The 14,919-nt window shown below is 51.3% G+C and overlaps 1 protein-coding gene across 6 annotated transcripts in view; it reads right to left on the bottom strand.

Annotated features, from left to right (window-relative positions):
• The window catches only part of LOC122380890 (nuclear migration protein nudC-like), a 72,953-nt gene that overhangs the window by 18,474 nt on the left and 39,560 nt on the right, over positions 1–14,919 (bottom strand). For all 6 annotated transcript variants that reach the window (XM_043364483.1, XM_043364478.1, XM_043364482.1 and 3 more), the window contains exon 6: positions 2,853–3,041. In XM_043364483.1, coding sequence (XP_043220418.1) covers positions 2,853–3,041 — 189 coding nt within the window. The remainder of the gene's footprint in view (positions 1–2,852; positions 3,042–14,919) is intronic.

Here is a 14,919-nt window from a genome sequence, read left to right as displayed (position 1 = left end):
GTCGCACACGGGCGCCGACGACGCGAGGGGCGAGACGTTCCGAGAACATCCACCCGATTCTCGCCACGTTCGGTGATCGCTGGTCTGACTTTCAAATTACGGGGTGCAGTGGAGGGCGCTCAACAGCGAGGAGGATATGTGAGGGCCTCTTCTTCCTCTAGTCACGTCACGTGCTCGCCTCCCCCCACTCTGACACGTGGCCATGACGACATGCGCATCACACGGTGGCACGTCACCACGCGCCGGCCCCGTCCCATCGGCGGGCGCTCACCATTTACCTGCACCCAGCGCGCACGGCACGCACACACCTACCCCGAGACACCGCTCACGTCACGTCAGAGGCTCACGCAACACTCCTCCCTCCCTCCTGAAGCAAGACCGCATTAGCATCTGCACGAGCTCGGCGGCATTTCCGCGGCTGGGTTACACCAGCACCGGCGGCTGACCTGCACCCCGTCAGAGGCGGACGGACGGGCGGAGATCACCTGACGCAACTCGTCCGTCAGGCTGCGGTCCGGGCGGCGAAGCAGGACGCGGACACAAAAATACCGGTAAAACCCCGGCGCGGCCCGGCGTGATCGGCCCTCTGCCGGCTTTCTGATCGGAAGGGGACAATACACCGGCCTGCCCCGGTCGGTGTTGACTCAGTAGCAGCACTGAGGCACTTCAGTGGAGGGTGGAGAAGGAATAAAAAGGAGTCCGTCCGCCCATCCGCGTGTCATCGCAGGTGGCGGATGGGCGCCGGGGGCACTCCCGTGATAGTCTGAGGGGCGGCGGAGTGGCTGGCGGTGCCAGGTGACCAGATCTGACCGTGAGCTCGGGTGTGAGTCGGCACACCTCGCCGGGTGTCTGCGCCGTGTCCCACGGAAAGCCAGCCGGCACGAGCGGCGCACGCCCAGCGGCACGACCGGCCGGTCACGCGGGGCGCGGCGGCGACATCAGCCGTCAGCGCTGGGAGATCGCTGTCAGACCCTGCAGCAGCGCGGCCGACCACCACAGTGGCCCCATCAGTGGTAGTTATTCAGCGTGCACAGCAACGGCCGAGAACAGATGACGAGCTGGGGGGGGGGGGGGGGACGGCAGGCGCCACGTCCTCCCACTAGAGGCCATCTCGCTGACCACAGGGGTCACCTCGCTGACCGCAGAGGTCACCTCGCTGACCACAGAGGTCACCTCTCTGACCGCAGAGGTCACCTCGCTGACCGCAGAGGTCATCCACCGCTGCAGGAGGTCATCAGGCAACTGGGCTTCTCCGGACGGAAGAAGTGCATTCCTCTGGTCAGACACGGAGGGGACCTGCGGACATCGAACCGAGTAAAACCCCTCGATGAGTCATCCCGCCAAACAAGGTTTGATCATACCTGATAGCCACCTGAAGGTTCGGAATGGCAGGGAAGAATGACCCGGACTTTCAATATGGAGAGAAGTTGCTCAAGAGCGGTACAAACAGAGTTATTTGCGGCCGTAACCACAAAATGGTGCTTGATGTTTGAAAACAAAAGGAGCTCTTGGCTGCGTTCTCCGCCCAGTACCAGACTACATCGAGCTGGACTTTTGCGTCACAATCCCACCATCACTAGGAAACAACGAGTCGCCTTTGGTCTGCCCACACCGCTGCCACTGCGAGTCGACACAGAGAGACACTAACTGGGCCCCATTAACGGCCGCCCACTGACGGCGCAGGGGCCGATCTGCCGCCCACCTGTCACCGTTCATCACTGGACACAGCGACGATAGAACAGGAACCCGAGAGCGGCAACTTCGGGGACACGGACGACGACTTTGAGACGGCGGCAGCTCCTGAGGAACCTCAGCGCCCTGTCGTCCTCGCATTCCCTGCGTCAACCGTAACTGGAACTACCGAGGATTGGGCAAGAGTGCCGAACGTCCCCCGTAATTATATGCAGCTGCGTCTGAAGACATTCCAGCTGACGGTGCAGGACGATACGGCCAGTCCTATCACGTAATAGCTACCCGGGGAACAGGCAGGCTGCAATCGCATTACTGAAGTGACCTTCCGGCATGGAAGCCGAGACGGAGACCGATGACCCTGCACGAGGCAGGTTCAAGGGCAGCATTGACCGTGCCGCAGTCATGCCAGGTCAAACCGGAGTCCAAGTCAGTGGTGTCTGGAGCCAGTAGCACATTCGATTTTTTTTTTGTATAATTACCAACAACATTATCGCACTAGACAGGGAATGCCACAATGGCAAACCCCCAAACCGTAGTACAGATAGGCATAATTTACAGACAACAGGCGCATCTTGAGTGACATCACTTATGGGTCGGTTATTGAGGATAAGAGGAAATGGGGAAATTCCCGGCAGAACTGCGCTTTACACAAAAACCACAATGCTCGTAAATCACTGCTCCATTAGGGGACATAGCGCAGTCGTGGCCCGTGAACGCTCGGTTCTAGCAATGCGAATTGTTTGGGGGCAGAGCAAAAACTCCCGACAGCGTCGTTGGCGGTGGATTTCACGTCCGACACGTTCCAGACAGTGAGAGCTACTTCTTGTGTTGGCGGAAACCGCAGAAAGGGGAGCGACGTCCTCTGTTCACCGTTCCCTCGTGTTTAGGGGACGCAGCCGAGACAGTCGGACGAGCAAAACCCCTGCGGTCACTTACCGCAAAATATCCATCTATCTGACGGGGGAAAGCCAGCCGACTAACAGCCGAGGGATAACCTAACCGCGGGGAGAACTGCGTGGATAGGGTGTTTCACTATTCAGCCAGCAGTGTCTTTGTAAATGCGAATACATTATGGAACTGGCGTTTTGGAGCAACATTATTACCCTATCACACTTCATCCGCCCGAACAGAACACCTGTCTCAGTTCCCAGCGGACCCACCTTCTCCATGTGGATGAGCAGGGAGCGTTTGTCCTCGAGCAGCCAGGTGGACTCCTCCACCTTGATCTCGTGGTCGAGCCGGCCGTCGATGATGGCCGGGTGGCCCTTCAGAGAGACCTTCAGGTGCCGTCGCTGCATGTCCACGATCAGGTCCCGCGACTTGCAGACGATCGGCAGAGGCACGCGCAGCTGCGGGAAGAAGAACAAATACGGTCACAAGACGTTCACAGTTACAACAAGTTTATCAGGGAACAGACCCCATTGGCGTAACAGCCAGCGCATTACGATAAACAATCTCAAAACGTACATAATAAGTGTAATAAGAAAAAAGTTATAAGCGGCAACTTCATTACAACATTGCTAAAAAATGGCAGGTGAGTTGACCGGCTGACCTCGGCCGGGGCGGACGCGGGCGAGGGCGCTCCGCGCGCGGTGCGAGTGAGAGCGGTCAGCAGTGGGGTTTTTGTGGTGTCTGTGGACGCCATGAGTAAGAAAAGAAAGGCGTGCTCCCCTGGTCAGGGGGAGCAGAAGGACTATCGTGAATTAAAGGACTTTATAGTGAAAGAGAATGAAAAATGTGTTAAAGAAATCCAAGAGTTCAGTGAGAGGCGACTGTTGGCGATGGAGAACTCCCTGACATTCACGATGGACGTGCTGTCAGAATTGTCTGAGCGTCAGAAGTCGGTGGTTGCGAATGTTAAGGAGCTTCAAAAAGTGACAGAGAATCTGAGGAGCAGAGTGCAGCAGTTGGAGCTGAATGAGGACCGCCGGCTCCAGAATAGCAGGTTGGTGTTTTTGCTATTCTCCGGGTCCGCTCTCCAGGCGCATACCAACCGTGATGAAGCGGTGGATCTGATTCGTTCAGCTGCGCGTGAGTTCCTCAAGATGGATCTAGACCGCACACAGATCCAAGATATCACCAGACTTCGAAATGGAAAGATCGTGATTGAATTTAGCTCAGCTGCGCCCGGCTCTAATAGAGATGCGCTATTCAGAGCTAAGGCCAAACTTCGAGGTTCCGGCCTCTACATCACGGAATCGCTAACCCCCCGGAGGCAGGAGATGTTCAGGGACCTTATTCGAATGAAAAAGGAACGACAGATCTACTCGGTTTTCACAAGAGCCGGGAACATAATGATCTGCAGGTCACGTGACTCACCGCCACTGCGGATCGCTGACCCGGAGGCGTTGCGTCAGCTGGCTGGGTCGAGTGCACCACAGAGCCCCGTGCAGAGGCGAGCCCAGCCGGGGGAAGAGAGAGCGAGGAGCGAGATAGAGGAAGGAGCTCTCCGACGTGATGCGCCTGCGCCCTCGGCGCGGGGCGGTCGAGAGGGAGTGACGACCCCCGGTCGCGACCCCCGGTCACGTGACCGTTCCCCTTCCGACTCTCTGAGGAGGAGCGGCGGCGGCCGTCAGGAGGCTCAAAACCAGCGGCGGCAGGACGCGCAAAATCGCTCCGGGACTGCGGCTCGTGGGCGCGTCTCGTCGTCGCCGTTACTAGACTGCGCGCGGGAGGCTGTGCGTTCGGTGCAGCTGGCGGCGCCGCTTGAGTCTCCGGAGAGCGTTTCAGCTGGACTTTCGCCTTCTCCGAGTGACTCCCTGGTCGGCCCCTCTCAGGTGGCGGGCCTGGGTGCGCCACTGCGAGTGACGTCTGGGTCAGATCTACCGTCGGCCACAGGTCTGAGGTGGGTCGGTTCGGCGGGCTCGGTGCTGCCACCTGCCGGGGACCGTGGGGAGCCGGAGAAGGGTCGCGCGGTAGGTGGCGATGAGGGTCGCAAGGTAGGTGGCGCTGAGGGAGGGGCGCGTTCTATGAGTGAAGACGCCTCTCTTGTTTTCCGACCTGGCTCTCCGTCGGCTATATCGAATGTTTTGCGGCGTGAATCCTCCCAAGGCGGGGAGGCTGAGGGACGATGGGTAGAGAGACCTGGTGGTTCTCCCTCAGATTGTCCGCGTGGGGGTAGGGTCGCAGGGTCTGCTATGCAGGGAAGGGGTAGGGGAACTCGTAGGGGGGATGGGCAGTCGAGAGATATCAGGGAATATTTCTAGTGGTGGCTCAGCATTCAAGTCGGGCTGGGACCATGGACTTGGCTCAGCAGCGTGAGCTCTCCGATGTCCGAGCGGAGACTGTGGGTGGGGGTGGTTGTGCTCGATGTGAGTTTAGAGCTACTGTTACATGTCGAAAATGAGCTTGTCTTTCTGTTGTGTTAATGTACGGGGTATGCGTCAGACCGAAAAGAGAAGGGATGTCTTCAATTACCTCAGACGCCTCGACTGTGCTGTGTATGGGTTAGTGGACACACATCTGACGACTGAAATGGAGTCAATGGTCCGATCGGAGTGGGGAGGAGAAATATATATGAGTTGCGGAACAACTAACGCTAGAGGAGTGACTGTCTTAGTTCGAACTGGGGCACCTGTATTAGTTCATAGTTGGGAGGTGGATGATCACGGTAATTATGTGATAATGGATGTAGAATGTGATGGATACTTCCGAAGCAAGTTTGTTGTGATATATGGGCCGAATAGTGATTGTCCGATGTTTTTTGAAGACTTGTTTGAGAGAGTATTCAATGCTTCACAAATATGTCCTGTTATTCTCGTTGGAGACTGGAATTTCGTATTAGATCCGGAAAAAGATACGAAGTTTTACCGGAGCATTAGTAACACAAGGGCGAGAGAGGTTGTTCTGAATGCAATTGAAAACGAAAATCTGGTGGATGTATGGCGGGAACAGCATAGTAATAGCAGACAATTTACATGGAGAAGAACGAATCCTGTAAAATTCTCCAGATTAGATTTTTTCCTTGTGTCTGCTGATTTACTCGGTTTCATTTCTTCGGCAGATATTCTCAGTGGTTATAGAACTGATCACAGTATAGTCTCGTTGAAGTTCAAAAAGGCTTTTAGGGCTAAAAGGAAGATGTTTTGGAAATTTAACAATAGTTATATTGAGGATGAAGCTTTTGTTGGGTTAATCAAGAGAGAAATACGAAAGATGAAGGATCAATATGTGATACCGGTATATTCTAGTGAAACTATAGGAAGTTGCGGGGATATTCAGTTCACTATCAGTGATCAGCTATTCTTTGAAACCATGATGTGCCACTTAAGGGGTATATGTGTACAGTATGGGAGCAGAAAGAAAAGAGCTTCGGAGAGGCAGGAAAATGAACTAATAGCTAGAATACAGCAGCTGGAAGACTTAGCCACGTCAGATGAAAACGTAGCGAAAGAGCTAGCAAAGTGTAAAGAGGAACTCCATCTCAGACGTAGGGATATAATGAAAGGCGTACTAGTAAGAGCAAGGGGTAGGTGGATTGAGGAAGGTGAGCGGCCAACTCGATACTTCTGCGGCATGGAGAAACGTCAGTATACAAAGAAGTACATAGGTTGCTTAGAAATAGGAGAAAAAACTATCAGGGACCAAGACGAAATCATGACATGTTTGTATGATCACTTTAAAGGTGTGTTTCATTTAAGTGAGAGGACAAAAACGCTAGATGATATAAAACACTTACTAGGTGATGCATTTCCTACGCTAAATAGCGAAGAAAAGTTGAGTTTAGAAGGCCCTCTGACTGTGCAGGAAGCCAGCCTAGCATTGGAAAAGCTGAATAATGATAAGTCTCCAGGGCCTGATGGTTTTTCAAAGCTTTTCTTTAAGACTTTCTGGAATGAACTGGGAAGTTTTTTAGTTCGGTCATTGAACGAAGGTTTTGTAAAAGGCTCTCTATCGGAAACACAAAGACAAGGTACGATTGTGCTTGTGCCAAAGACAGGGAAGCCTAAAGAAAAAATAGCAAACTGGAGGCCTATCTCGCTGTTGAATACTACGCAAAAGATTTTGTCAGCAGCGATAGCTAATCGCTTACGGAAGGTTATTAATAAGCTTATTTCGATGTGCCAAAAAGGTTTTATGAAAAACAGGTTCATAGGAGAATGCATCAGAACAATTTATGACATTGTTTGGGATGTAAAGTATAGGGAAAAAAGAAAAAAGGGCCTAATTGTGTTTGCTGATTTCAAAGGGGCCTTTGATTCCTTGAATCATGAGTTTCTCTACGAGGTGCTCAAGATGTTTAATTTTGGCGAAGACTTTACTAAATGGGTTAGGGTTATGTTGAGAGATGCATCTTCCTGCCTAGCACAAAATAAAACTACAACGGAGTTTTTCCCAATAAAGCAAGGTTGCAGACAGGGTGATTGTTGCTCGCCATTGCTCTTCATTCTGTGTGTTGAAGTGTTGAGCATAGCCATTCGAAACAATCCTCAAGTTGTAGGATATAAAGTCAACGAGTCTGATATGAAAATTCAGTAGTTCGCAGACGATTGTACCTTTTTACTAGATGGTACGCAAGCAAGCTTCGATAGTTGCATGACAATAATTACAGAGTTTAGCAAAGCGTCAGGTTTAACATTAAATGTGCAGAAAACACAGTTACTTTGGATTGGACAAGAAGCGATGCCGGCATATGTAGCTAGCTCAAACTTCGATATTATAAACGGTAACTTCAAGTATCTAGGCATAATTTTTACGCAGAATCTGTTAGATATGGGAGAGGTGAATTTTGAAGCAAAATCGATTGATGTCAGGAATCTTCTTAGAGGATGGATGAAACGGAGGTTAACGGTATATGGCAAACGGATAGTTCTTAAAAATCTAGCATTGTCAAAGCTGACCAATACATTAATGATGCTACCATGCCCTCCTGAGAGCTCCATTTATGGGTTGCAGAGAAGTTTTTTTGAGTTCGTGTGGAACAAGGGTCCTGATAAGATCAAGCGACGCTTTATGATGCGGGACTTTGATATCCCATGTTTGAAAACATATAATGATTCTTTGAAAATTTCCTGGATGAAAAGATATGTGTGTTCGGAAGATGCTTGGAAGTTTTTAGCAGAAATGCAGCTATGTAAAAATGATATTCTTTTCTCGTGTGGTGATGCAAGCTTCTCGAAAGAAGTAGGTTCGGTTTCAGATGGTATCAATCCGTTCTGGCGGGAAGTTTTTAGTAAATGGGATGCCTTCAAAAAGTGTTTTGAAGTCTTACCGGAAAATGTTAAGACGCAACCTTTGTTTTTGTCCTCTTTCTTCAAGCGTAATCACAAAGTTATGTGGAATGGCCGTCTATACAGAGCTGGTTGTACCAATGTAGGTGACATTTGGACGGATGAAAGAAGGTTTATGAATATTGCTGAAATAAACAACACTTATGGCTTGCGTCTCCAACAGCTTGAATTCGCGGGCATTGTTAGAGTAATAAGGACAGCATATACGGGGGAGTTGCCACCTCATGACATTGGACCTCAAATGCAGCCAGCGTTGGCAACTCTCTTAGGATGTAAGGGAGGATGTAGGATATACTATAAGACAATGCTACAGCATAAGTACTTTAAAACACGGGATGGTTTAAAATCACAAATAAAATGGAATAACGATCTACAGTGTCAGCTAGAATGGGACCTCATTTACAACAGATTTGCGAGCTGTACTAAAAATACTACTCTTAGATGGTTCCAGGATAGATTAGTACACAGAATATTAACGACAAACGTTTTCGTGTCAAAATTCACTGAAGAAAGTCCATTGTGTACATTCTGCAATGCAGATAGAGAGACGCTTCTGCATCTTTTTGCTGAGTGCGAACAGGTTCAATGTGTTTGGAGAGCAATGGTGAGCAGGGTCAGGGAGCGATTGCATTACAATGTTGTTCTAAGCAAACGTGCAATAATTGTTGGATTCGAGGAAAATGAGACATTTCATATGGCTGATGCTGCAGCTGCTATTCAGAGACTGTTTTTGCTAGGGAAATATTATATTTACAGAACAAAAGTGGCACAACATGGTATAGGAATAGCTGATATGTTTTCATTCTGTGATTTTATGACAAGGGCAGAGTTTGGTAACATGCGAGTGGGCATGGCCGATACAGAAAAGAAGAAGGTAGAGGTGCATCAAAAACTTTGTCTCATTAGCTACACATCTCACGAACAGGGACAACGAGCGTAATAACAGGACATATAGGGCGGGCGAGGTTCGGACGCTGAGCTGTCGCCAGATTTACACCCCGCCCGTTCCCATCCGTGACCGGCCCTGAGGTTTTACCTGGGACCGGTCCGCTGGCCGGGCGTGCGACAGGTGTCCGGTTCTGTGTACTGTGTGTACTGCTATGTGATTGTCAGTTATGTAAATAAATTTGGAAAAAAAAAAAAATGGCAGGTGATATAAAACCGATCACCGACAACTTGGAGCTTCCTTTCATGTCGTAATCGAGGTGTTGGTTAGCCTAACTCAACATTAAGTGGGGACCCTTGCACGTTGAGGCGAGCCGATTAACTCGGAAAACCTTTCCGATGCTCGTGTACCAGTTTCACAATGACACGTGTCGGAGACCGCAGCCCTGAGGCAGGCATTAAAATGTACAGGAATGCTGGAAGTAAGTCCCGATCGGGCACGATTCATTTCACCATTCTGCGGAACCCCGTCAAATATGCAGGCGCCGACTGGCAGACGTCGAACTAAAAGAAAACGGCTAACGGAACTATCGCTACCGAAGCCGATCACTAGGACAAGGTCGTTGTGCGTCATTGTATAACGGCAGCAGCCAGAGCGGAGCGGCGCCCGATCCCGTCGAACAAACGCAGGAATTCTCCGTGAATGCGTACATGAGAGCGCGGCATTCGGCGAGGCGCCGGCCGCGTACACGGTCACCTATTGTTCCTCTCTGTCCTCCAGAGGAACGTCTGCCGTCGACAGGGCCACCTCGGCTCATGGGGAAGGCATCCCAGCCAAGCCAGACCACCTCATGGGTGCGGGGGTGAGGTGGGGGAGGACACAAAAGCCACATAGTTCTACAGAAGAGGAAGCAGTAGTCACTTGCACACGACGCAACGGCATTCCTCAATTTATGTAACACCCATTGACAATACTAAGCAGTTGAGTAAACATCTCTCACAGCTGCCGTGGCTGAAATTCGGCACCGTTGGACAAGGTCGTAACGGACCGCTCAATGCTTCATTTGGACAACGCCAGCTTCCCGTTCCTCCGACAAGTTTTAGGAACTGCTTTTCCGCCATAATGGTGACAAGGAATGGGCAGTTACGCCACGATCAAATGGTAGTCGTGGCTTTCCACTTTGCTGAAAGTGAAACTGAGAAGAATGTGGCGCATTTTTGCTGGTTAACCGTCAGCTATATTTGATAGCGTCATCATCGTAAACGACCACAGATAACGATCATCATTCCAGGAAAACTCTGTAGGCAATATCAGGTATAATAAAAATCACTGGACTTGTTGGTAAAAAGTTTATCGCTGACGTCGACCACAATGCAAGCGCCTCAAGTCCCAGTTCAATATATAAAAAGGAGACGATGACATGGTGGCTCACCTTCAAACTAATAAAAAACAACGTTTATTTTGTGTCTTCTCTGGATTGCCAGCACATCCACAACGTCGCTAAAATACAAAACCAGGTGAAGGACAACGGGAAGCAAGTCTTAAGCCAGACAGGGAATGCCACTTTCACCAAAGTTTGAGGAAATCACTTGAAACAGATAAAACATTGTAAGCCTGATGCAAATTCGTCACCAATGATAAGATAAGCTGGACTAGACGTGTTTGTGCCATAATAGGTAAGTCGGCTTTGTAAATGTCAGTGCAGAAGATGAAGGTTGTGTATGTTTTGTAAGTTGCGGGTTGTAATGCAATAGCTATCCACTGTGACATCCATAGGGAATTAACGGACGCAACCAAATCATTTGACCCGAGCGCAGGAGCGTTGTTTTTTTAGACTAGCAGGGGTAGTCACCGTCACCACCGTATTCCATCCAAACATTCAGCACTCAGTAGTGAAGCCTGCTGTAATCAGGGAATCAGCCGCCTGGACCACACAGTCACACCCCAAATGACAATGATTCCCAAGCGTGCTCGTCCCCCTGCGGCTGGGCCTTCCGGCGGCGGCGTGCGTGCCTCTTGGACCGAGGGAAACCCCAGCACGCCGGAATCGGTCCAGGATAGTCCCGTCGGCCGCCGCGGGCGTACCGAGCTACGGTAACCACGGCCCGGCGGCGGCCGACGACACGGTGGTTGGGGATGATGACGGAGCCGTCAGCGCCTTTGAGCATGCCGGCGAGGCCGTTGGCCGAGGTAGGGGTCCGAAACAGCGGCCGGCAGAGCCGCTGAATTCTCGGTATGCCGAAGGTGGGGGAGCGACGCAACTGGAAGGCTGCAGCACGGTAGACGGGTCGGGAGCACGGGAGCCGGACAGGAGCTGTGAACTCGAACTCAAAATGAGCGAGCCTCAGGAAACCGAGAGCTGGGAGCTATAGAGTTGAGTTCAAGGCAGGGCAGTATGCAAATAATAAAACAGTGAACAGCTACAAGCCATTACCGGCACGATCCATCCTATCTGACGCCCCGTAGTTGGACACTCCCGCTCTCTATTATCACCATAACAGCGTCGTATTCAGCACCACTCGGCAGGCGGCCTACTCCAACGTGTCGGCGTGCACGACTCAATACCGGCTGACGAGCTCTGAAGACAGCCCTCGGCACCAGTCGGCGCCCTTATCTGAGGCTATCGAGCTCTGAAGACAGCCCTCGGCACCAGTCGGCGCCCTTATCTGAGGCTATCGATGAACGCTTCGACCCTTAGCGATGATTTAGACGGGGTTGTAATGGGTCGCATCAGCACGAGCGCAGCTCATACCACGGTGATACTACTGCAGCGAGGGTGAGCTGCAATCTGGTCAAGGGTATGTGCTCAATCAGCGCTATAGAATTCAGAGCAATTGAATAGTGGCTACAGGAAAAATGCACTTCTTCACTCTTACATTTCTGCACAGTGAAATTATTCAATGAAGCAATAATTGGGTGAATCGATCGCGGAAGTTCGCTGCATCAGGATTTCTCACGATATCGGTAAGCATGATTATGTCGATTGCGACAAATTGATGAACCGCTTTGACAATTAAAGATAAATTGAAGCCTTGACGCCCTTTGATTTGCTTGTTCAAGCATATTGATGATAGAGCTGTCAAATGTGGCACTGAGTAATCGGCACATCTGATATGAAAAAGTCACGCTAGGTTGGCAACAATTGACAATAATCTTGTGCAGACCCAATGGTTTATTGTATTTCTTTCCGGCAGCTGAAAAACCACGACATGTAATGGAGCCCGGCATGCTAAATAATCATTAATGAGTTCAAGACTGAGTAAAATGCACCACATAACCACAGTCCAATCGACTCAGACCGCTCCACTTCCAGGTGACCTCCCGGGGCGTGGGCCGCCCTCGGTCGAAGGGCGGGGGCGGCGGCGGGGTGGGGGCGGGGGCGGGGCGGTTCCGGGAGCAAACGCCGACCTCTGGCTGTTGGCGGCGGCGGCGCGGGACGGCCGAACCGCAGAACGGGCACCGGACGCAGTCGGCGCCGCATAAGGAGACAACACACACACACACACACACACACACGGGGACTGAGGGGCGCCGCATAAGGAGACAACACACAAACGGGGACTGAGGGCGGGCGGTCGCAGGGTCACAGTCACCCGACAGACAGACAGACAGACAGACAAACAGAGACATTCCACACTGACTGCGGCCGACTCACGGAGACGGATCACAGCGATAAGGTCAGATGGGACGTGATTTATCAAATATATCATGGGATAACGTCAGTTTGGCCGATCACGAACTGAAATTCTGACCAAGCTGGTAACACATAAACATGAAAACTTCCATATCGTATTGTAACGTTGCGATGTAAATCATGTGATTCAGCAATTATGTCAAGTACGAACTCAAGATGATAGCATTTCTATTAAAGGAAATAGTTCACTTTCCTGAAATTAGTATTTTGCTATGGATTTATGTTTTTTTATGCTCAAAATGATCAGAAAATAAAACAAAACGTTTTTGTAAAAAGGATTATTTTCTATATTTTAGTATAAGAAGAACTATATTCTATATAAAATAATGTTTGACGCGGAAGCTTATTACGCGTTGACCAATCATATTGCGTAGGACAAACCCATCGGCTGTAAGCAGCATTCTGATTGGCTGACGATGACGTGACTGCATTCCTCAGCAAGGCACGCATTCCTCTGCAAGGCACTCTTTTCGGAACGAAAAATGGAATATCTTCGTCTAGGGTGATCGTTGGGCCGTAAAAGCTTCTGATTTGTGCTAGTCTCAGCGCAAGCAACAAAACTGCTATTCCAGTTCCAAACCCCATGTTAAAAGTGAACTATTTCCTTTAAATAATTACCATGAGCAAGATATCTTGTCCGTGGGAAGGCGCTAGTTTGAACGGTGGGCTCGTTGTCGAAACAGTTATGCAAAACGTAAATTTATCATCGAAGCAGTTCAGCCACTGCAACATTTTCCCATCGCATATCACCGCCCTGTCATATGCCCGAGTCAGCACGCGACTCAGCTGTCCAGTTTTGGCACAGGAGCCGACCGCGGCACACCAGCCACCAAATACGGGTCGGCAGGCCGGACGGTAGCGCGGCGCCTTACACGCGCTGTTCGCTGACGGGACTCGCGTTTCCGCGCAGGCGGAGGCCGCGGCCGTGGCGACGTCTCGCTCCGGTGTCCACCCTGAGCACCGAATGGCAGGCCAGGTGCACGGCACGGCACGGCACAGGGTGTGCGATGGCCCGGGGCCTTGAGGTGTCAGCGCCGGACCCAGATAACGCACTGAGTCAGTGGGCCGAGAACTGGCCGTGCACTTGCATGGATACGTGCAATCAATCCGCATTCACCAAGGAACAATTCAATCAAGAAACAGCGCTCGTTGTCCGGTGCATAAGCTGGTTCTGGAGTGAGTGCTTAATAGTTAAGGCGATATTACCATCAGATCAGGCACACATTTACAAGCGCCCTGACCACAACGACATATGCTGGCAGTTTCTGTATCGACCAAAAAACTTCGCAGTTCTGTGATCGAAATCTCAGTTCAGGGTCAGGTCAGGACGAGACGCTCCAGCACAAACATAGCCCATCTATTGTGACGGTGAAGGACCACCGAAGGAACGTCTCACAGACGTATGATTATCTCACATCCTGGTCGCAGGATTGGGAGAAGACGCCGCTCCGAGCTTGTCAACGCAAAAATTAGTCTCCTGGCACACCTCCGACGGACACTTCAGGGCCACGCGCGGCGGGCCGTCAGCTTTTGAGCCTCGAACATCTCCTCGGCTGAATGGAACGTCAAGGCGCGTGGGTTCACCCGGGCCATGAATGAAGAACCGGTAAAATGAACTACTCGAGCTGACGGCGGTGGGAGCCGCCCCGTGACCCCGGCCAGGGTCACGCTGGGATCGGGCCTCCCTGGTAACAGTCACTAGTCGGCGGCAGCACGTCAACAGGAGCGTGAAGTGGCCGGCAGCCCACACTGTACAAACATGTCTCGATCGTTTCTCAAATAACAGTCTTGAGGTGAACGTCTTAGCTAACTCCTCAGTTCAAATTAGTTCAAATAAGCTTCCATTGTGCTGCACTACTGTCTGCATGGTAACACCAGGAGCAGCCAGCTCTAACCTCCAACCAGAGCCGTGTAATTACATCATCTGTTTTAAACAGCTGGCAGTGGCGGCCTTCCCAGAGTCAGTACGGCCAATTAACATGCTAACTGGAAACGGTTTCTCGCTAAAGCAGTCTGGTGAAGTCCCTTCCAAGCCACCAGGACTCGCCGCCAGTTCCACACCACACAGCGGATCATCCTATAGGTTCAGCAGCGTGCTTCTCGCATAGCAACCATCACTACTCTAATCGTACGCAGCCATCTTTCCTACATCTCCACTGTGCAAAGCGCAGGGTGCAGCAGCAGCAAGGTCAAAGATCAGCCCCGGCTCCAGACGCCAGTGACCGACAGGGCCAGCGACCTTGCAGTCCGCTCCACTGCCCTGTCTGAGTCTCCCAGTGGCTGCGGACGACCAGCTACGAGCGGTGCTGCTGCTGCTGCTGTTAGACGCGACCTCCGCAGCGTGGGGACTTTTGTCTGCACACGGAATGGGACCATCGACCGGCAGGAGACCGGAACCGTCGGCTGGTCAGGGACAG

This window comes from Amphibalanus amphitrite, unplaced genomic scaffold, assembly GCF_019059575.1.
Source record: "Amphibalanus amphitrite isolate SeventyFive unplaced genomic scaffold, NRLGWU_Aamphi_draft 000109F_arrow, whole genome shotgun sequence".
In the NCBI taxonomy this organism is placed as follows: Eukaryota; Metazoa; Arthropoda; class Thecostraca; order Balanomorpha; family Balanidae; genus Amphibalanus; species Amphibalanus amphitrite.
The sequence above is the reverse complement of the archived record's forward strand: the minus strand, read 5'-3'. Positions and strand labels throughout refer to the sequence as shown.